Below are 22,947 nucleotides of genomic sequence, written 5' to 3'. Positions count from 1 at the left end.
CAGAGGGGAGCAGTTACTGCTGTGTATAGATCTGCAATGTAAAGGACTGGTTAGTGGCTAACGAAGAAATACCGGACATTAGACGTTGGATTTCAGAGTCTATCTATAAATTAAAAAAGTACTTCATGGATGTGCATTTGCACTAGACTGGAGACATGTGCACATAAAGTTTGAAATATTTACAGAAATAGGCTCTCTAAATGAAGTTGTGACCACTATTGATGAGCCTTTCAGTGCTGAGCACAGCAGGCTAAAGGCATAGTCATTTGCAGTGTCTAAGTCATCTGTTACTCTGAGCATGCATTTTTTAGACAGCTTTGAAAATTTCTAGTGGTAGTTTCCATCATGTCTTTACTCTAGGAAAACTTAGAACTGTTGCTATCCCATATATATGTTCCCATTATCTTGCTCTGCTCCCTCTACTATGTCAAACAATTGATACCGAAGGAAAATACAAAATACAGACACCCTATATACTAGTGGTGACAAGGTTAGCTCAGACTTCTCGAAATCTGTTACCAGATACAATTGCCCCAGTCTGAAGTTCCAGTTAAAGGTGTCTACCACATAGACTTAGTTTCTCTTTTCACAGAGTATGTAACACATAAGTTTATTTTATATTCACACTGTGTGTAATTTTTGGTGTCTCTTTTGCTGCATATATGAGTTGTAATTGGGCCCAGAATACGAGAATCTGTTAATTTCAGAATGTGCGTGTGTGTGCAATGGCTACTTCAGTTACATGCATGATTTTATTGTTCTTTTATTTGCTCTCATGGACACAAACAATATATAAATAGAAATGGGTCATAAAGAAACCGACCGAGCGAGGTGGCGCAGTGGTTAGACACTGGACTCGCATTCGGGAGGACGACGGTTCAATCCCGCATCCGGCCATCCTGATTTAGGTTTTCCGTGATTTCCCTAAATCACTCCAGGCAAATGCCGGGATGGTTCCTCTGAAAGGGCACGGCCGACTTCCTTCCCCATCCTTCCCTAATCCGATGAGACCGATGACCACGCTGTCTTGTCTCCTTCCCCAAAACCAACCAACCAACCATAAAGAAACCAGAATGGCTTTGGCACATCAAGAGCCCCAGAATCACTCTTCACTGTATATTCATCAGAAGTACAAACAAAGGCTTTGTTAATTTAGTTAACATTTGCCTTTGTTGTTTGTGTGTTCTTATTTTTGAGAAACTGTAGTCAGTCATTTTTTCACCCTGTTTTATAATTCGTGGAATGAACCAACCAGAAAAACGGAAATGCATGATAATTTTCTTCAAATTCCACATGTTTCTCATTAGACCAAATGGCCAAAGTCCTACTGCAAAGACAAATTTAAATGTGTGTGAGACCCTGAATCTCCTAACTGTGAGATATAGTGAAACAAAGTGCCAAACAGAGAACTGCAGACAGGTGCAAGATCGTTGCACGTGTCTCCCTGTTGTGGGTGGGAATACTACTCCTGCACCCTTTTCCTCATTGTACAATGGCTACATGCACCTAGTGTGCACAAGAAGTTGCACTGGTACAAACACACCTTCAGCAATGTGGGAGGGGGAAAATCCATGTCTCGGCCAAATGTATACTGACGAGATGCTTAGCATTGAAAGACTCACCTTTCATGTGGACTGGTATCAAGTTATAGTAATACCACCATAAATGATAAAAAAGGTGCTTCAAAGCATCTAAAACACATACAGCATTCCTAATTGACAGAGCTGTATCACACTGTTCAGTGTGGTAAAAGCTGTTGTACTTCTACTGTTCTGTGACCCTTCATTTTTGTCTAGAAGTTACTGAAAAAGTTATTAATCTGTATGTTCTTCCAGCATATTAGAACACCATTGGCTTCGAATAGAAATTTAAAACTGTTGGTTATTTGTATAGTATCTCTTGCAGTGTTTGTAACTTTCAGAATGTGTACAAAATGCCTTTTTGGGAGAAGAAAAAAAAACTAGTTTGTGATAAATAATGCAAAGTACTACTTCCTGTTTCCAGATACTTTCTCATGGACGAGACCTGTATTGAGAGGAGTCCCGCCCTTACCACGATCTTTGCATACAGCGACTTTAATAGGTGAAAGGATGTTTATATTTGGAGGTTGGGTGCCACTAGTTGTTGATGATGTGAAAGCAGCAACGTTGGAGAAAGAATGGAAGTGCACAAATTCATTAGCATCCTTAAACCTAGGTAATTTATTATGGACTTGTTATTATTACTATTACTATTATTGTGTACAAATTGTCATTCCGGTTAAAAGAAATGTTACTTTGTGTGATCATAGTATCATATGGTGACTCTATACTGAAGTGCCGGACTATGGACTTAAAGGCCTTGGTTTCAATCTCCAGTCAGTACCAGGATTTTTATTCCCTTACTCCCTTTTACATTTCTTTCACCTCTGGCAGTGTTTGTTAATGTGAAAAATATCAAGTTTGACTATGATTCAGTATACATGTTAAACTTTGGCTCCCTGTATAACTGGTGGATAAGCCACTTTGAAAGTTGGAAGACAGCAATGCAACACCACCTCTAATTGTACCATGTCTAGTAAAACATTGTGGTGTTCAAACCCACCTTAAGGTTGTCATCTCAGTGTAGTATCACAAAGGTTGCTTTGAAAATTTCTGTAGGACCTAGATTGAATTATCACCTTCACTGGTGTTAAGTAAGAATGCTTTCAGTGATTCCCAGTGCAAACTGCTTTCATGTAAGTGATTAGCCTGATCACCAAAGAAACTAATTTCTCTGTTCTATATGAAGCATCTCTCTTCCAAATTGCCATGTAATTCCTCTATAGTCTCAGATAAACAAAGAAAATGGAAAACTAGCGAGTAAAATGTAGAGAGAAAAGTTAGCTTTTATGTGTGTACATTCACAAGGTCGTCTCATTGGTGAACATACTACACTCAAAACCTAAGTCTTTTCATGCACTACCGGTGTTCTAATCTCTTCAGGTCCTTTCTATAGTCCCAGATGCAAAAATTTTACAAAATTCACAACTCCCTTAAGCATTTGTTGCTAGGTAATAACCACTCCATTGGCTCTTTCTATATACTTTCCCCATCTAAATTGGCAACAAGTATGAGAACTGAGTAATCTACCAGACCTTTTTATTAATAGAATTCTGCCTCTTCTTGTACCAAGCCACTTTGAATTAAAAATTCATATCACCATTGAGAAATCATCCTATAGCTGGCCGCGGTGGCTGAGTGATTCTAGGAGCTTCAGTCCACAACCGTGCTACTGCTATGGTCACAGGTTCAAATCCTGCCTTGGGCATGGATGTGTGTAATGTCCTTAAGTTAGTTAGGTTTAAGTAGTTCTAGGTCTAGGGAACTTATGACCTCAGATGTTAAGTCCCATAGTGCTCAGAGCCATTTGAACCATCTTCCTATATCTCTGCAAAATTTCGAAAGTGAACATGTTGACATTAAATAGTTTTTGTGCAGAATTGTAAAAGTTTGATGAATCACAAACTATGAAATAATAAATGTTCACATTTTTAGCTTCCGTATTCTTAAACACATCAAACAAATGGGTGATAAAAATAACTTCCATATGATCCCATGAGTAACAAACTCCAATTAAATGCAAAGCATTTCTATCATTTACAAAAGACTTCACACAACCCTCTCTTAAAACTACCGCCCAGCAAAACAGAGCAGCAGTTATGTTTGTAAGCAAAGAATCTTATTATTTACATTGCAATGACAATGTTACATTAATGTATGTTCTTTATATTAAGATAAACACACATTTATTGGAAATGTTGTAAATAATATTATAAATTTTATGGTTATGCTTTCGTTCACATTGAATGTAAACAGTAATACACAAAATAGGACAGTTTTGTATGAGTTTATTTACAAATGAAATTGTCAATACTACCAGTACCAGAGTTTTTATAATGTGCGATAGGCTTGATTACATCACACCCTACAACTAAGTTCTAATTTCAGTTGATTGTAATATGGTAAAACATGGTGATTCACATGAGTTTTTAAGCCAGTAAATTTTTTCTGGGTAATGGTGCTCTTTAAGATTATGATAACCAATTAAATGAGATTTTCCGCATGTTGTCCCAGGAAATCGTTGTGTTTGTGATATTTACTGATTCTACACAGCAAGATTAACATTGTTATGATATTAACTAAGACTATTGCTTCTCGGTGATAGCTTGACACTAATCACTTTTAATATTCACAAATATAGACAGGTATTGCCTGTGTGGTTCCTAGTGGGTTAATGCACCTTTTGCAATTAGCCTAAAATTATCAAATCTATCTAGGAAACCCATATTTATAGCAAAATATCTGACAGTCAAAGTGCAAGCGTCTTGGCTATAAAATATAATTTATCTACCACAGCTTCTCATTTTACTCAGAGAAAAAAATAAACTACTGACATGATGATGTCTGCAAAATGGTGTAGCATATACAGGATGACACAATGAAATTAGAAATTTTGGATATAATAGTGGCAGCCATGAGCCAACGACCTTGTTGCAGTGATAACTGCAGTTCCCATCAGATCACTGAAGCTGCACACAGTCAGGCTCAGAGACATAGTGGCTCTGGTCACAAAAATTGACCATCACTGGGAGAGTGGTGTGCATCCACATGCCCATTCATATCAGCATCCAGTGATGCCTGTATGCTGAGGTTGACATGTGAAAGCCTTTTACAAGACTTATTACATCATCACTGTTGACGGCAGTGGCATCGCATTTCATCTTGCGGTTCAGTGAAGATTAGGAGGTCAATGCACTTGATGAACCCCAAAAAGTATTGAAGTACATTGGGCATCAGTCGGAAGTAGCCCACTGAAATCACTACAGAAAAACAAGGCAGCGTTAGATGTTAACTGAACAACTGTCCATCGTATACTTCACTGTGATAAGTTTCAAACTTAAAAAATTTAAGTTCTATAGGAATCAAAACAGACCATATGATATGAAAACTATTTTGTGGAAAGATAATGGAAAACCTTAATGATGACCCCAGATTTGTTAATATTTTAATGTTGGATGAACCTCGTATCCGTGTCGGTGAATATGTAAACAGCAGAATTTCACATATTAGGCATCTTAAAATCCCTGTCTTTTGTATGAACAAACTACACTGGAAAGTTTAGTTTGGTGTCTTGTCTCACAAGGTGTAATGGGGCCTTACTTCCTTGAGAATGAGAGGAAATTAAATGACAATAACATCTGAATATTGTGTGGGTATGCTAGAAACATTTGGAGAAAAACAGCTGCAAACTTCTATAATCTTCATTGTTCTTAGTTGCAGTAAGATTGAGGCACAGTCCATAATGCCAGTGTCAGTGGCAATAGTTTGACAGCTAGCCCTTTCTTTACCGCATGCTTTCTCGATTTAGCAAAATTCTTTGGCTCCCTAAATAACCAGATTTGTCGGTGTACATTCTTTTTTCCTTCTTTTTCTCTTCCTCCACCCTCCCTCCTGGGTCTATCTCAAAAGAAAAGTTTGCGTGACTCGGCCAGCAATTATAAATTTCTTTTATTTCAGTCTGTGTTAACAAAATTAAGTCCTTAGACTACTGGTTTCAGTAAACAATGACAGTCTTCAGATATGTTTTTTAAAAATACATCTGAATATAATGGAACCATAGTGGCATTGTCAAAAGATACACAAAATCAGCTTAACATTGTCACACACACATAAAATATGGTACATACTAGGCAACAGTGGCAAGGAAGCCAGCTTGTTAACAGTGGTACAGTTCATAACAAAATGCCGTACAGTGTCCACAAAGTGTTTGTACCTGTAGCTCATTAGCAACATCTAATGAGCTTACAATACAAACATTGTGTGGATACTGTACAGCAGTTTGAGCAGTGGCGCTGTTAACAAGATGTCTTAGCAGACATTTTAAATGTGTGCAATGATGCTACGCTGATGTTTGTTTGTTTGTTTGTTTTTGACAATGCCACTATGGGTTCATTATACAGGATGTATTTTGAAACAGATATGAAGATGGTCATTGCTTAGGCCGGTATTACACTATCACATTTCTTTGTCAAAGATTTGATCAAAGATGTGATCAAATATTCCGTCAAATATATTTGACAAAGATCTTTGACATAGTGCTAGAAGGGGTATTACACTGTCATCATATTTTTCATCAAAGTTCAAGATGGCTGACAACAACAACTTTTTATCAACCACAGCAGTTGCGTGTACCACAATTGCACTGTGTGCACATGCGGAAGAGAAGCAGGAGGAAAAAAGGACCCATACCTGGGTGAAGCCGTGGGTTTTACGACGACACGATAAAAGCATTCAACAAAACTTGTTACGTGAGCTTATAGTGGCGGACGTCGAGTCGTACATCCGTTACTTAAGAATGGATGAGCATACATTTCTGTATGTGCTCAATGAAGTGTATCCTCATATCACAAAGAACAATATTCACTTAAGAACTGCTACATCTGCAGAAGAGAGGCTCACTGTAACACTCGGATTCATTGCTACAGGAGAGGGTTGGGTTAGGTTAGGTTAGGTCAGGTCAGGTCAGGTCTCCTATCTTCGTAATCTATTTTTGTATTTAGCGTGCCTCATGTTGTAAAGTGCCTCATTAGCTTCATACATCTCTATTAATTTTGTAGTTGTCGGCACACACCACTTGTATTTATCGGCAATGTTTATAAAACACTACAGATTACAGAATGCAGCGATGCTAGCGCTCCATGTGGTAACATATCACATTGCAGTGAACAGAAGACAAGCGACTTCTTTGATCAAGTCTACAGCGAGGCCCTAGATTTGATCAAATATTGGACAAAGGTATTGGACAAAGACAAAGATATTGGACAGTGTAATACCGGCCGTATGGAAACAGATAGTCTGAGGACCTAACAATTTTGTGATCTTAGATGGAAATAAGAGATTCAGTCTACACTTTATGGATCACTGTTCTATTCGTGACCATGTCGTAGCCTCTGCAACAACTACTAGTCTAAAATTAGAATTTGAGAAGAAATCTCGTGATTCCCACGGAAGTGTTTCAATGTGCCACACAAATCTTTAGCATTCACCTTCAAGAATGCTTAAGTTCAAATAGTTGTCTTATTATGCCCCTATTTTATTTTTTATTGTTATTTATTTATTGACTCTTGTTGTTGTGTAATGTCCTGCTTGCTTTTCTGTACTTTTGTGACATTTATGTCCAATATGCCCATTTCCTTGTGGCATCCAGTATGAAGCTGTCTATTGTATTTGATTGTTGTTGAGTTACTGAAACAGAATTGAATGAAATATCGTGTGAATCAGTGTTTTACACAAGCTTTTCTACTGACAGTAAACAACTATTTTGCAACTTGAGAGTTTGTGTTTAGTTTTGAGTATATTCTGGGAGGCAAGTCTGTGGTACTGTCAGCTCAGTAGTGTCGTTTTGGAGCCAAGCACTGCAGGAAGGCAGCCCATGATGTACTGCACTTGAGCGTGTAGCAAGAGCCACGTTGCCATGCTGCATAGCTAATGTGCGCCTGTCTGAAATTTACCAGTGCGTGTGTTATATGTAACAGATACTGTCACTTCGCTTTGCTTAGCTAGATGTATAGTTCGAAGTTTAGTTAATTTTTGGTGTTTTTGGTGTTTATTCACTTCACTTCAGTTTCATTTCAAACCCTGTCCAGTATGATGAGTGGTGGAAACATTTTAAGTGAAACAGAGGAAGGAGTGTGTGGTATGTAGTCAGGTCTGCAAATATGTGTGTTCGTTGAGGGACTACTTGAGACAGAATGGAAGGAAGAGATGAGCCCATATTTTGTGAGAGTTAGGTTGTTAAGAGAACTAAAACACTTTTGAAAGGAAGAAAGAATGCTGCTGTAATGTTAAGAAGAGTGCAGTATAGATGGTGGTGAGAGATTGCAAGACAAGGTTGTGGGCACCACGAAAACAGCAGCAGAGGGAGAAGTAAGTGGCAGCTTTGGGCAATTTCAGAAAGACTATTTGTCATATGTGTAACTATTATAAGAGTAGGTAATGTCCCACACTATCAAAATTGCTAATATCACTTCAGAAAAATAATCTTTTTTAACAGCAGCAAATTTAATTGTGGACAGTGCTCAGTCATTGCTAATCAGTTTTTAATGGATGTAATGTTAATGGAAAAGAAAATATAGATGTTGTTGAATGGCAGTGCTGGATCATGTGAGCATTAAAGTGTAGTGTGACTAGGTGAAACTTGGCATAATGCCAGCCATTTATTATGCAGAGGCTGGAATGATAGAACACCTGAGGGGACAATGGCAGTGCCTGTTCGAAAGGAGGGTGAGTTGTTGTTGTACATGCAGATACCTTGGACAGTTTTTATGCTAAACAGGTTGTTAACATATTTTTTGTTTTTGTTTTTTCGACATTATTGATGATTACCGTGAAGAGTCGAACAGCAGTTTTTCAGAAGTGATTAAAGACGATCACTTATTACAAATCTGACAAGCTGTCGGTGATGTTATATCATTCAGTTATTCGTGATAACATACCAACTTTGGCAACAGGAAAAGAGGATATTATTTGGTTAAAAAGAGGAGATGTGGAACTGAGAAGTTTTGTAGAAGGCTGTGTTGCTCAAAATTGTGGCACAAAAGAAACCACTATTTGCAGTACAAACCATTGATGAGATTTATAAAAGGCAAGGGCACAAACACATTCAGTCTTCTTATATACAATTGTCATTTAATGCCATTGAAGGGATATGGGTGCAAATAAAAGAATATGTTCATGCAAACAAAAAATAATTCACAATCTGTGAAGTTGAGAATCCCCTTGTAGAAGCTGCATCATGTCAGAGCTGGATGAAAACTGAGCAGCACTGTAAGTCATCAGATAGAGGCAGCTAAAAATGGAGGCATTCTGGAACACTGCTTGGAAGAATTAAATATACATCTGGAAGGGAGCAGGGATAGCTTGGGCAGTGCATAAGAAAAATGTTCTGAAATCAGATTCTGACAGCAATGTGACTGATGGTTTTGCAATTAACATAATTGCAACAAACTCGAATTTATGTGAGCGGCAGGCCGTTGGCCAATCACTGTGTGTGTTCTTGAGGTTATAACTGTTATTCACTGACAAATTATCCTTTTCACTGGTTGTAGAAAAAGTTAATAAAGCAAATATGTAACATTGAAAAAAAGAGAAAAAAAGAAGACTGTGAATGTTCAACAATACTGCAAAAATATCTTGCATTTCTACTATGAAGTACAACAAATAACTTTGATATTTCTGCACACTAGATAATTAAAGACTCTCTTAAATTTTTGAATTTATGTATTACAAATAGTTATTATAAATAAATTCACACATAACAAGTACAACTTGCATGTTATTGTTTTTTGGTGATGTGAGTAGTAGAAACTGGACTCGCGTAGCGTAAGCCACATCCTGCAACATTGTCACCTGGCCACGTGAACAGTCAATACCTATCATTCGTATCAGTGTATAGTGATGCACATATTTTCTTTGTGATGACTGCACTCACAGTACACGAAAGTCCTCCCCACATAGTGCTGCTGATTTCCTTGCAAGATTTGCTCATTTGTGGTCTGTTATTGTTATTTAATGCTGATTTAGTTGGAATGGTTGCACATCTGTACTTTTTAAACGGAATATTCTTCCATAACTTTCCTAAAAAATCAATATTGATAGTCTTTAATTATATATAACTTGAGCAGTGACAGTTTAAAAACTGATCGAAATTTAATCATTCTCCATTACAAACTCGTTCTTCCACTGACTGAAGGTCCATGCAGGTATTGCATACCTCAACTGACAAACTGTGCCACAGGAATTCTAACTCTGAATACATATTTCTCAAGTCACGATAACTGGGCATGGTAGGTGGAACCTTGTACTATTACTTACTAGTCATTCCCTTTCCTGTTCCACTCAGTGACGGAGCAAGATAAAAGTGATTCCACATAGGCTTCTGAACAAGCCCTAATTTTTCTTATCTTGTCTTCAGTCATTGTGCGAAATGTATGTCGGTGGCTGTAGGTTCGTTTTGCAAATGCTAGTTCTCTAAATTTTCTCAATAGTATTTTGTGAACAGAAAGTCTTCATCCCATCCCATTTGATTTCATGGAGCATTCCTGTAATAATCTGTTGAGCGAATCTTATAGCAAATCTTTGAATTGTTTCGATGTCTCTCATTGCTTTGCAGCATTATACCTAGATATGTAATGAACGTGACTGTGCCACACAGCACACCACTAATATCGTATTTGAACATTTCAGGATTGTTTTTCCTGCTCATCTGCATTAACTTAGAATTCCTATTTGGCATTATGAATGGCAGGTTGCTCTAAATGTAGAAAAATCTGTCATCCTGTAGCTACTTACAGTCATTCTAGTGTGGTTTGGTGGTTCAGTGGGTAAGTGACCAATTACGAATTCTAAGATCTGGGGTTTGTTTGTCAGTTGGTCTTAGGACTTCATCTGTTATTTATTGCTTTCATTTCTGCAGTGATATTTTAATGTGAAAAATGTCAGGTTGTGCCATGGTCTGGTGTCGGTGGTAAACAGTAGGTCCCACTATAACTGGTGGGGTAAATAAATTGAGAGTTCAGAGGAAGGCAAGCATATACCGCCTCCAATAGAACCATGCTTAGTAATCAACTGCTGTGTTCAAACTAAACTTCAGGTCAAGGACAGAAACTTCCTGTATCATTTATTGTCTAAAACAACTTTCATACTGCTGTCCATTTCTGACCTTCCATTCAAATCCATTGCCCTCCTTGCAGTAACACAACATAAATAAGAGTAAAGTTTAATGAGTGAATTGAGTTACATGGTAAAGATGATATGTGGGGAGTGCTTATTTGTTTGGCTAGAGGACAGAAATTGTGGTAGTACAGGAATACTAATGTGGCTGTTTGGTTCAGTGGGTAAGGTATAGATTATGAATCCAAAGGTGTGTTGTTGAATCTCCAGATGGTCTTAAAATTTTTTTCCGTTTACCACTTTCACTTCCAGTAATGATTTTTAATGTGAAAAATGGCAAATTTCACCATGGTTCAGAGTCCTCTTTAAACTGTAGGTGTTCTTATTACTGTCTAGGCAAGCCAGCTCAAAAGGTCAGAGGGAAAAAGGGCATAAACACACCACTTGTTAGGCTATTCCTAATAAAAGCACTACATTGTTGAAACAATCCTTATGGACTGGGGCAGCAACCTGTTTTTATTCCATTCAGTTTACAGTCCCTTTGTCTGTGCATGAATATTTGATGCATGACTAGTATTGCAGCTATCAGGAAATTTTATTTACCAATTCTTAGACAAGTAGATATAATGAACAATGTTAAGTTTCCAGTGTGATATTGTGTGTCACAGTTGATTAAAACACATGAGTAGTTAGAAGCACTAGTCTTAAACATTGTGATTTGTCAACAGCTACACATTTTTCTCCAGAAATTTTGCTGCCATACTAAATGTTAATTTTCTGATACAGGAAAAGATTTAGTTTGATAGATCTGGATTTAAACCCTGTAAAATATTATTTACTGAGGTTTGACAAATTTCCCTTTTTTTAGAAACTCTCACATGGGAGCAACTTGTAATAGACACAAGTGAGGAATATATGCCTCGTGCTCGTGCAGGACACTGTTCTGCAGGAATCCACACGAGGTTGTATGTGTGGTCTGGTAGGGATGGATATAGGAAGGCGTGGAACAACCAGGTACGTACACTACACAATCTACAATGAAAGTTATGTGCATATCTCACTCTTTCCTTCTGCTTGTAAATCGAAAACTTAAAGAAGGCATCTGCCTACAATACCGTAGATGTGTGTTTCAATTTACCTTCCCCGCACTGATGTACTGCTTAAAATGCCATTATTCATAATGGGAATGCAATTAAATGTGCTTTTTTGGCTTATGCCTTTTGCATTTAATTTACGTGCTGTGTGCTGTAATGAGCTTTATTTGTATGCCAGTCAGATAAGTCAGAATGAAATGTCAAAAAACTTGGTGATATTCCAGTTTCATTTTTCAGAAGGAAAACTTCAGATTGCACCCCCTCAGATTCAGGGGTAAGAGGGCCCAGTGGGCAGCCCATCAAAACCTGAACACAAATAGAGCATGAAACCATGAAGATGATGATCTGAACTGTGAAAAAAACAAGTAAAATAGGAACAGGGAATGGTCCAACAACAAGAAGCGTGATCTAGATTGGGGTGAAAGAGCAACGGTGTTGTGGTTAAGTGGTCACGGTGTTGGACTGTCAACCAGGCAAGCCGTGTTCGAACTTCCCTCGTGCAAAAATATATATATATATATATATATATATATATATATATATATATATATATATATATATATATATATATATATATATATATATATATATATATATATATATATATATATATATATATTTTCAAATTTGTGTTTGTGTCGTCGTGTAATGTCCGTTTGCAACAGTGAGATGTAAGGGACTTATAATGACAGCTGATTCTGCACAACTACTGTATTAGCAGCCTAAAGGATGTGGCTTTTGAATGAGAACCACAAACAGTTGATGACAAGGTGACATAACTGAATCCTCTACGGGGAAAACACATCTGGTGTTTCATACACAGCATTAGTGATGGTATGTGTGTCATATGATAGGAATCTCTTACTAATTCACCAGATCTGTATACCTGGTGGGTGAGTAAGGTATGCCTTCTTGCCTGATTTAAGTGTTTTGTATTAATATGAATGTGATCGCTCTCAAGGAAATGATGAAAACATATAGTTTGTCACATAAGGTGCAATAAATAAACACAACAGTTTCACACAAGAGTTTCTTTGTGCTCTGTTAAAATGTGTGTTTTTAACATTTTTGATGTTGCATTCCATTTTCTAAGTTTTGAATTCCTTTGCTGCAACACAGTTCACACCTTCTTATTTTTTGTTTTTCATTTCTGGGAAACATGAATATCGTGTCTCGCCTGCTCTCACTATTTATCACATTTACTTGCAACGGTTACTTATTCGTACCAAATGACTCGCATTCTATTACCAGTACATAGTATGACAACTGCCAAGACTACAGAAAGAGAACAAAAATTTCAGTGACTGGACAGATAGTTCATATGCTGTGGGAAAGAAAAAAAATGGCACGGGAGTGTTTTGAACAAGGCTCGTCCACTTCGCAGTCCAACACCATGACCACTTAACCATGATGCTATATACCCCTCCCACAGTTTAGTGCACCTACTTCCTGTTTTCATGCTTGATCTGTGTTTGGTTTCTGACAGGCTATCCACTGAGCGATCTTACTGCTAAATCTGAGCGGAGTGTGATGGGGAGTTACCTTGTAGGTGGTGGTGGTGGTGGTGGTGGTGGTGGTGGTGGTGGTGGTACGTAAAGTGGAACAAGAAGACTAAGTGGATTAGATCAGTTGTAAACATCAGAAGAGGTAATATTTCAATAGACGGTGAATGTAATGTGGTGCATATCAAGACATAAAAATGAAAATTTTGGCTCTAAGACCTTCAAGGAGTGAAAGTGGAGTAATGCTGTGGGAATTTAGAGAGAGAACAACAGAATACTGGTGTAGGTAAACAGACTTACTGAAAAGAATGAAAAATTAAAATTTTTGGAGATATGAAGGTAATGGATGGCTGAGTGAACAAAAATTGTCATAGTTGGGAATTCATAAAGCAGCAGCAAGCAGATGAAGGGACAGCAAGTAGTAGATAGAACTGATAAAGCGCAATGGTGTTTGAGTCTGCACCCAGAAAAAATATCTATTTTCTGTTGCTTAAAACAGATTAGGGAGGGGAGTTGTAGCTTTGTTGAAGGAGTGGTCCTCATATTTACTTGCAGTGAATTAGTGAAACGGTAGAAAACCTAAATCACAATACCCTGGTAAGGGTTTTGAATGGTGCTGTGTGGATGATGATGATGATGATGATGATGATGATGATGATGATGTGTATTCCACCTTGATCAATGTGTAATGCAGTGCTACATTATTATTTTTTGAGTATAGATAGAAATGAAGCATAATGCATGTTACTTTGTTGACGTGCAAAACAAGCAGCCACATCATCTAGGAAAGAGACCAGTACAGTATCTTGAATTTCCTGCAGTAAATATCGTACTTCAAATGAATGAAGACAGATGGAAACTAAGCTTTTGCAGCATCTCACTAATAAGTGGGCTCACACTGTCAAGTTGTTTGAAAATTCAACTCGATTTTGTAATGGCTACAGTTACATGTCCTCAAACCATTAAATTTAATTTCATTTCATCTTCTCCTTCCTGGTGGTTCACTTTTTGCTAGGCAGTGTAATTCCCATTTTTGAGAGCATTTTTGTTGCATTATGAAGAAAAGAATAACATGCTTACTGTGTGAGGTGCAGCTTCACTGTAATGTAAACACAAGGAAAATTTGTTATTAATGATTCTTGGCCTAAAGGCAGTGGGAAATATGAAATAAATTTTAGTTCAGAGTATCTGTAGAATGACACTTGTCATACCAGATAATTTTCACTTACTGCCATTGCATTCAAGTTCCAAGAATGATGCAGTGGTTCACATACAGCAATAATTTCATTTTCAATTGTAATATTTTGAAAAACACACTAGAAAATTAGAAAACATCACCTGAAACCTGTCACATGCAAGACATGTTAAATAAAATTGCAAACAGCAAATTTATTTGTTAAAAAATGAGGTTGTTCATAGTTACAGGTTTCATCATTATTGGATTGGATAAAATATGAAGAACGTGTGGTGTTCATGTGCTCTCATTTCAAGGCAACATCTTTCATGTGATGTCACGTAACCTTAATCACAAGGCACGTACAGATTTGGGTCATAATTATTGCAGTATGTGCATTTTGATTGTTTATCACCATCCTCACTCGGACATATCTTTCTGTATTTAGAAATTTTTTGCTCAAATAAAAATGTTGATTATTTTGAATCATTTTTCTCAACATGTCGCCTACTTTTTACAAAGATGCGTTTTTTTAGCCGAAACTCAGTTGCATGTAAAAGTTCCAAATGTAAATTCTTTAAATCCTGATTGTGCAGCTGTTTCTGGAACTTCAGAAATTGGAGAGATGTCTGTATAATTACTGCAATGGAGAGTATGGAATTATCCAGCAGTAATTAGTCTACCTATAGTCCAAGAACATTGATTGTGAATTACTGCCATTTATTCTATTAGTATTTTTAGTGTGCTCTATTTGAAAATAAATATAGCGAACTGTGATGTGTGTAATTATGTCAAAAATGGTCTTAAGTTTGCAAATTGTTTCTTGCTTATTCCTTGAAAGCAAATTTTAAATTAAATTGGGGTTTATTACAAACTAGTTTCTCTAATATTGTTCTTAAAGCAGTTTTACCAGAACCAACAGAAATATTCGTTAAGTTCATGACTGTCAAACAGTACATTGCTCTGTGAATTGCACTAATTTGGTCTTGGTTTATAGTACTAAAATGCCAAGCACTGCTGCAATACAGGATAAAAGTATAGAACTTTACAGAGGTTATACCATTACTAAGGGCACTGGCAAAGAATGTTTAAGTGAGGATGATATCAGTTTAAAAAATTGTTACACTGATTCAATACAGATAACAAGGCAACACTACATGCACATAAGAAGCAAACTTATTTTGCCATAGATAAACAGTTTTCGTGTCCAGAAAGGCAACATTGCAAAAAAGCCTACCTTTGAAAGGGGTCATCTGTCATTCATGTTGAGTATCTGTACTTAAGTATCAGCAACTAGAAGAAAACTGTCAAGGCCATCAGTGTAGCCCCACTTTCATATGCATGTGCATTTGTTTCATCTGCAGCACTTAATGATAGTTTACATGTGACACAGTGAAAAATTAAAAGCTTGGAGCGCTCAGGGGCTCAGCATTTGTTTGCTGAGTACGGGCTTGGTGACCCTGGAGTTCCTCAGCTGGAGACTAGTAAGTGCCACCAGCCCTCTGTCACTGTAAGCTCTGGACATGCTTCAGCAACACAGTGGTGGAGTGTTGTGTGTTTTGGATAACAGGGGTCTTGGCTTCACCGCCTGGGAGGTGAACGGCTGTTCAGGTAAAATAGTCTCTAGCGGACAACTCTGGGGCACCTGCCGCCTCAGAGTTGTATAAGGCTTGGTCAGGCATGCAGGGCTCTCTCTAGTGCCTCGTGGGATTCCTATGGACCAGTCTCGTCAAACAACTCCTGACAGGATGGATGTACTGTCCAGTAGTACCTACATCCACTCATTAAAGAAAGCTCAGTTGGTCAGTCCTCCTGAGGTCGTCTCAGAATCATATAGAAGGAAGGCATTAGTGTGCCATAACACTTTCATTGTAATCGTGCGAACAGGGGAAACCTTTGCCCTTTCTATATTCACAAGGCATTGGAAGGTATTTCTGGGTATCTAAAAAGTGTCAAACAACTTTGTAATGGAACAATTCTAGTTAAAACTGCTAATTCAACCAAAATACCTAAGCTCCTGGGCTGTAAGGCCTTAGGTGATTACCCGGTCAAGTCTCAGTTGCATAACATATGGGTGTGGTTACCTGCTCCAATCTAATGGAGGTGGCCCCAACGGAGTTACGTGAAGAATGGAAAAATATGGTCATTACGGAAGTCCAGAACTATACGAGGAGTGTCGATGGCAAATTGGAAAAATGGCAACATTTATTCTAATGTTTAGTACTCCAGAATTACCTGAACATAATCCTTGCAGGCTATAAACATCTTAAGGTTCACCTGTTTGTTCCTAACCCAAAGTGATGCTACAAATGTCGAAGATTTGGCCATACCACTATGGGATGTAATGGGAGGGCTACATGTGGCAATTGTGGAGGCCCAGCTCAAAAATCGGGCAATTCTTTTACACTTCCTCCGAAATGTGTAAACTGCTGTGGGAATCGCCCAGTGTGGAGCAGAAAGTAAGAGGTTTAGAATGAGGAAAGGAAAATTAAAGAGTTGAAAGTCAAGAGAGGCATACCCTATGGTGAAGCTAAAAAGCTTTGAAAGCTATGCAACTGCTGGTTTTTGCTACTTCTTTTGCATCAGCCCTCAAGATGCCAATCGCTAAGTATGATGCCTCCACATAAACTCGGACCACGGGTTCAAGTAAAAGCACATGCACTTGATGTATCTGTGTGGGGGAAACACTGCACTTGAAACTGAAGTCCTTCAGGAGCTCTTAGTGGGCTTACCACCTAAGCCAAATACCACTACCCAGCATCAGAGTCCAACTAAGCCGTTCCTGGAACCCAGTTAACCATCTCTTCCTATCAGTAAAGAAAACTGTCTTTCAAAAAGTAGTTCAAAGTCAAAGAAAACGGTAGTTAAACCTTTGGATCGGTGAGCTCTCTCCCTCTCTGATCGAGACTATGCTCCTGAGGATATGGGCTTCCAAACGGAGAGCAGGGAACTGGCTAATGTTCCCCCTGACCTCTCCGGTAAATCACCTCCTCCGAGGGAGAAAGAAAACCACCACCACTGCTAAACAATGGCTTCCACAGGGACTTCTGTGTTGCAGTGGAATTTGAATGGATGTCACTCACATTTGGAAGAATCACAGCTGGTCTAGGAGAAACCGTTCTACATCTGCTTACAAGAAATGCATCTTAGTCAGTGACACACCGGCATGACGGGGTTACCACCCATGTGGGAAGGATGATGCCACTGGAGACAGGACTAGGAGTGGCTGTTTTCATTGATGACAGATGCCACTCCTCTCCTGTCTCTCTTACCGCAACCAGGCAAGCAATTACCATGCAAGTTCTCGCACCTTTTAATACCACAGTGTGTTGTTTTTTACCTTCCCCCTAATGATGCCTTGGATGCAGACACACTTGCAGAACTCTTCTGGGCACTCCCCAGCCCATCCTTCCTACCTCAATATATTAGATGCTGTCAACCATAAGGGTATTCAGATACCAACTGGAGCCTTTTGGACCAGCCCAGTTCAAAGTCCGTGTGTAGAGGCTGGTGAACCACCACTCCGGATTCAGTGACGTATCCTTTTGACTCAACAGGCACTGAAAATCTCAGCATCACCTCAGTCGTTGACATTTAGTTCAGTGGTCCAACCCACCTTTGAACAGCTGCTCTGCAATTGGCCCATGCGACCAAGCCATTTGGGATACATGCTACAGACTGTCTCAAGAATCTGGATCTATCAGACATCAAAATACACAGCCAGGGATGAAACGCATTGCCGCCTTGGCATCTTCAGAGGGCCAACATGATTGTAAGCTTGACACAGTACAAGAAAACTTGTACTCCAGATTTTGATTTTCAACTTTTTCATACATTTTAAATATGTACCACAGTTTTATTGTTGTTTATAATGATGGATCCCAGCAAGAGAATGTCCTCGGTTGTTCTGCTGTTTTCACTGATAGGGTTTTTAAAGTGCATCTTCTGGAACAATTTTACAAATTATTGTGTGGATTTATATGGAATTCTGATGGCACTGGAGAGGGTTCACAGACATCACCATAAAAGATTTGTCTGTTCCGACTCGCTTAGTGCATTGCAAGCACTTCACCAAATGTATCCAGTAGACCTGCTGATACAGTGGCTCCAACACCATGGCAAGGTGGTGACATTTTGCTGGGTACCTGGCCACATTGGGATGCAGGGCAATGATGTGGCTGACGAAGCTACCAAGGAAGTATGTTTGGATGATGCTGTCAATCAATATTCCATCCTGTTGCACACCATCTCATTTTCTGCCAGACACATCGTGTGTCAATGGGAGACTGAATGGTTGCAGGTGACAGACAACAAACTGTGGTTGCTCAGATCGACCATGAAGGCATGGCGGACTTCATGTCAGCCTCGCTGCGGGCAGGAGGTTCTTCTTACCAGACTGCACATTGGGCATAGCCCTTTAACACGTGGCTAGCTCCTCCAGCAGGAGGAGCCACCACTCTGTGAAGTTTGTGGCGTGCCACTTTCAGTTCAGCATGTTGCGGCCACGTGTCTCCTATATACAGATATTAGCAGCCCTAAGTTTCGATGGAGATCTGCCCACCATCGTCGCAGATACTGATTCTAGTGTTAAAAGAATGGTAAAAATTTTTGAACTGTCAGGCCTCGTCCTTAAACTGGTGGGGAAGGAAGGCAGACTTTAATACATTATAAACTGCTCTGCATTTGGAAACAGCCTTCACCCCCACCCGTGAGATTAGGATGCTGACTTTTTGTCAGGAAGCTGATGATCATGATTTCGAATGCCCCCCACCTCAAATAATCACCATGATCATCAAAAGCTTGGAATTTTGCAGTTGTAGATTTTCCTTCAGTTGGCAATTCAGTTCATCAAAAGTAGTGAGACACGTGTGTTCTAATAATACATTATTTAGTTGTGTGTGTGTGGTTATCCTTAGTTTTGAAAACATAGGCTGAAGATCGATTGATTGCTATCCATTTTGATTGATTACCTGAGTGAAACTGAAGGATTCTGGAACATTGTTGTTGACATTGTAGGTAAATATACAAAGCAAGCAGATTTATGCAGTCTTCCTCCACTGAATATTCAGCTACAATAATAGGCTATAAAGGACAGATTGCTGTGGAAGAGTTTCTAGAGATACTTAATAAAAAGATTTCCTGTGTTAGTCCAGCAGTAGACTAGTAAACACAATGTATTCTTTCCAGTGTGCAGCTAAAGTAGAGCACTTAGGACCTATAGTGAGGTGCTGTGTAACGCGCTCAAATTATATTACGGATGAAACAACAAATTCAAAGTTTGCCCAAAATTATATGAGATACAAAACTTGCCGATCGTAAATTAGCAAACAGCAGCATTTTCAGCTTATTACTTGTCAATCAAGTGTGCATGCATTGCTAATAGTGGGATTAGTCAATGCCTACTGTATATAAAAAAGGCAAATATTTAATTATGGTGCTGAAGTATTACTCTGCCAGATGTAAGAAAAATAAAGATGTATTGTAAATGGATTACGTCTCTAGTTGAGTGATCTGACTATACCATGCGGAGGACATGGATTCAATTCCCCCTACTGCTAGTGTATTTTCATTGGTGGAAGAACTAGAATGGCGTCCACTCAGCCTTGTTGTGGTAGTTGAGAAGTTACTAGAATGTGAAATGGTAGTTTCAAGGTCTGGAAAGCCAACAGCAGCTGGGAGAGCAGTTCCCCGACCCCATGCCCTGCCATACCACATCTGAATGACACCATATGGTGGAGGATGACATAGCGGCTTGTTGGCATTGTGTGGTTTTCTGGGCCTGATCATAAAATCACTTTAAGTGAATATTTTCTGAAAGTTGAATGATAAACAGAGGTATGAAAAATAGATCAAATAGAAAAATAATTTCCTCTTTTGTATCAAAAGTTACTTATTTAATAAAAAGTAACCCCAGGAGTTTATATGGCTAACTTTTCTTTCCATAAAATTTTGAAAACGATGAAATTAGGAATGTAAAATTTTTATTTTCTTTGTAATACACCCACATGGCTCATGGCTGGGAATTGTGAAAAGTCAATAGTAGCTATTCTGTACAACAGTTCACTGTGAAAGTAAGCACAGTATTCTTCAAAATAGCTTAAGGGACTCGTAAGAATCTTCAGACCGAAGGAAAAATTCAAATTGCAATACTGGTTGTCAGGTTTTGGTTGAAGGAAAGGGAGGAAGTATTTTTGACATAGTAATGTGTGGTAGCTGTTTGGGTAGTTACGTTGTAAAATGACATTATGTATAACAGTTACAGAAATAGCAGAGCTAATTGCACTGTTGATGCCCATATTGGAAACTAACTAAAATGTGTTGTGAGTGCTAATTGATGTATCAATACAAACTGAGGATTTGGGAAATAAGGATAAGGCGGCAGAGATGAGGAGTATTATGGGATCAGAAAAAGGAATGAGAAAAAAGAGCCTCTAAGAGTCCTGCAGTAAATTTGAGCTGGTAATGACAAATACATTGTGGGAAAAGTTAAGAGTATGAGGTCTGTTTAGATGTTGCTAATATACACTGGAAGATCCAAGCTGGGTTACACAAGGACAACACATTCTGAAATCAGATGAAAGATTGTCAAGGCAACCCAGGAGCAAATACTCGTGTCAAAATTAGTTAAGAAGAGTAAACATAAGTTTTTTTAAGAGAGTCCACAGGTAGAATCAGTATTTGAGAAATGTGGAATTAAGAGGGTTGTCTAGAAAATAAGTTTCGATCGGTCGTGAAATGGACACCACAGTGAAAACCCAATGAAGCTTTGCACAGATGTGTTGGGTAGTGTCTCTAGTGGGACAGTCGATAGCATCAAGACAACTCTTTTAAGTTGTGAGTGCACTGTGAGCGAGTAAAGATGCCTAGAACAATGATGTTTCCTACCAAGTAGGAGGACCCGCTGAGAGAGTTTGCCTTAATGAATGCAGCCCACCTAACATAACTGCCACACACTTCCTCCTTCATGGCAATTCTCTGCCGCACTCTGCAGGTGCAGTGAAGATGCTCCTGCAGCATTTTCGATGGCAGGAGTTTGATCACCCACAACACAGTCCTGATTGGCTCGTCCTGAGTTTTATCTCTGTTAGCGTGAAATGCTGGATATGAAGACAACACTTGGGTGCAGTCTACACGATATAGACAAGTGTAGAGAATTATTGGAAAGCACAGGCGGCTGCCTTCTATGACAGTGATGTCGGAAATTTGGTATAATGCTCCAACAAATGTCTTAAGTGGGAGCGGCGACTATGTAGAGAAGTATCTGGAAAGTGTAGCTAATTCTCGCAAATAAAATGTTTCTGATTTTTCACTGTGGTTTCCATTTAGCGACCGATTGGATCTTACTTTCTGGACAACCCTCATATATTGTACATTCAAAATTCTCTAAGGCTGCGGATACTGTAATAATCAATACCACAGTAAGTAGTTCATTTGAAGAGGAAATAAAAGAATCTATAAAGCATAATGATATAATAGAAATAAGAAAGATAACTGAGAAGAAATTGTTGTTAACAGGAGAAATAGTTAAATTGGTTTATGGAAAAAAGGAAGTACAAAAATGTTCAGGAAAATAAATGAATAAAGCAGTGTAAGTATGTCACATTGAAATTGGTAAAAAGTAGAAAGGAAGCTCAGGAAATATGGTCCCACAAAAAAATCTGAAGACAGATAAGGAAATGGGTGTCTGAAGGATACATTCAACATACAGAAGTCAGGATAAGTCAAAGCAAAGGTGTCAGCATGAAAAATGCACAAAGTCTTCAGGAGTTAAGTGCACAGGAGAAAGCAGGTTGGTGGAAACTGTATATTTAGAGTCTTAACATAACAGAAGAAATGAATGTAAGCTTCGATGTTATGGGAGTTCCAGTACTAACCAGAATTTGACAGAGCTTGAGAATACTTTTAAAAATGAGAGAAGGGAGATGTAACATCATCCTGAATTTGTAAAACTGCAGGGAAAGGTTGGAGCCAGATGATTATTAAAGTTAGTGTGTGTAGAGCCCAATAGACTGGAAATACACAAACTTTTGGAAAGATTGTTAACTTGGCAGTCCTAAAGACAAGAACTGCAGGTTATGTTGGAACTACTGTACAATTAGCTTGACAGTTTATGTATCAAAGTTGCTGACCACAACGATATGATAAAGGATGGAAAAGAAAGTTGAGGATTATTACATAATGGTCAGTTTAGCTCTAGAGGCCATTCTGATGCTATACCTGATAATTGAAACAAGACTTATCAAGACACTTTCATAGAATTTGTTGATGCAGAAAAAGCTTTTGCCAGCGTAAATTGGTGCAATGTGTTCCATAAACCTATGGAAAATAGGCATGTGCTATTCTGCAAGATGAGTAATATACAAGAACCAAGAAGGCACAATAAGAATGGAAGACCATGAGAGAAATTCTCAGATTAACAAGAGTGTATGGCTGGGATGTAAAGTCTCAACTATTCAACCTTTATATTGAAGAAGCACTGAAGGAGA

At 38.5% G+C, this 22,947-nt stretch overlaps 1 protein-coding gene across 1 annotated transcript in view; it reads left to right on the top strand.

The window, feature by feature from the left end:
* LOC124555301 (host cell factor 1-like) overlaps positions 1–22,947 on the top strand; it is a 259,704-nt gene that overhangs the window by 50,722 nt on the left and 186,035 nt on the right. Inside the window, 2 exon segments of the mRNA XM_047129175.1 lie at positions 2,005–2,196; positions 11,560–11,705. Coding sequence (XP_046985131.1) covers positions 2,005–2,196; positions 11,560–11,705 — 338 coding nt within the window.

The sequence above is a fragment of the Schistocerca americana genome, chromosome X (genome assembly GCF_021461395.2).
Source record: "Schistocerca americana isolate TAMUIC-IGC-003095 chromosome X, iqSchAmer2.1, whole genome shotgun sequence".
Taxonomy (NCBI): domain Eukaryota; kingdom Metazoa; phylum Arthropoda; class Insecta; order Orthoptera; family Acrididae; genus Schistocerca; species Schistocerca americana.
The sequence above is the reverse complement of the archived record's forward strand: the minus strand, read 5'-3'. Positions and strand labels throughout refer to the sequence as shown.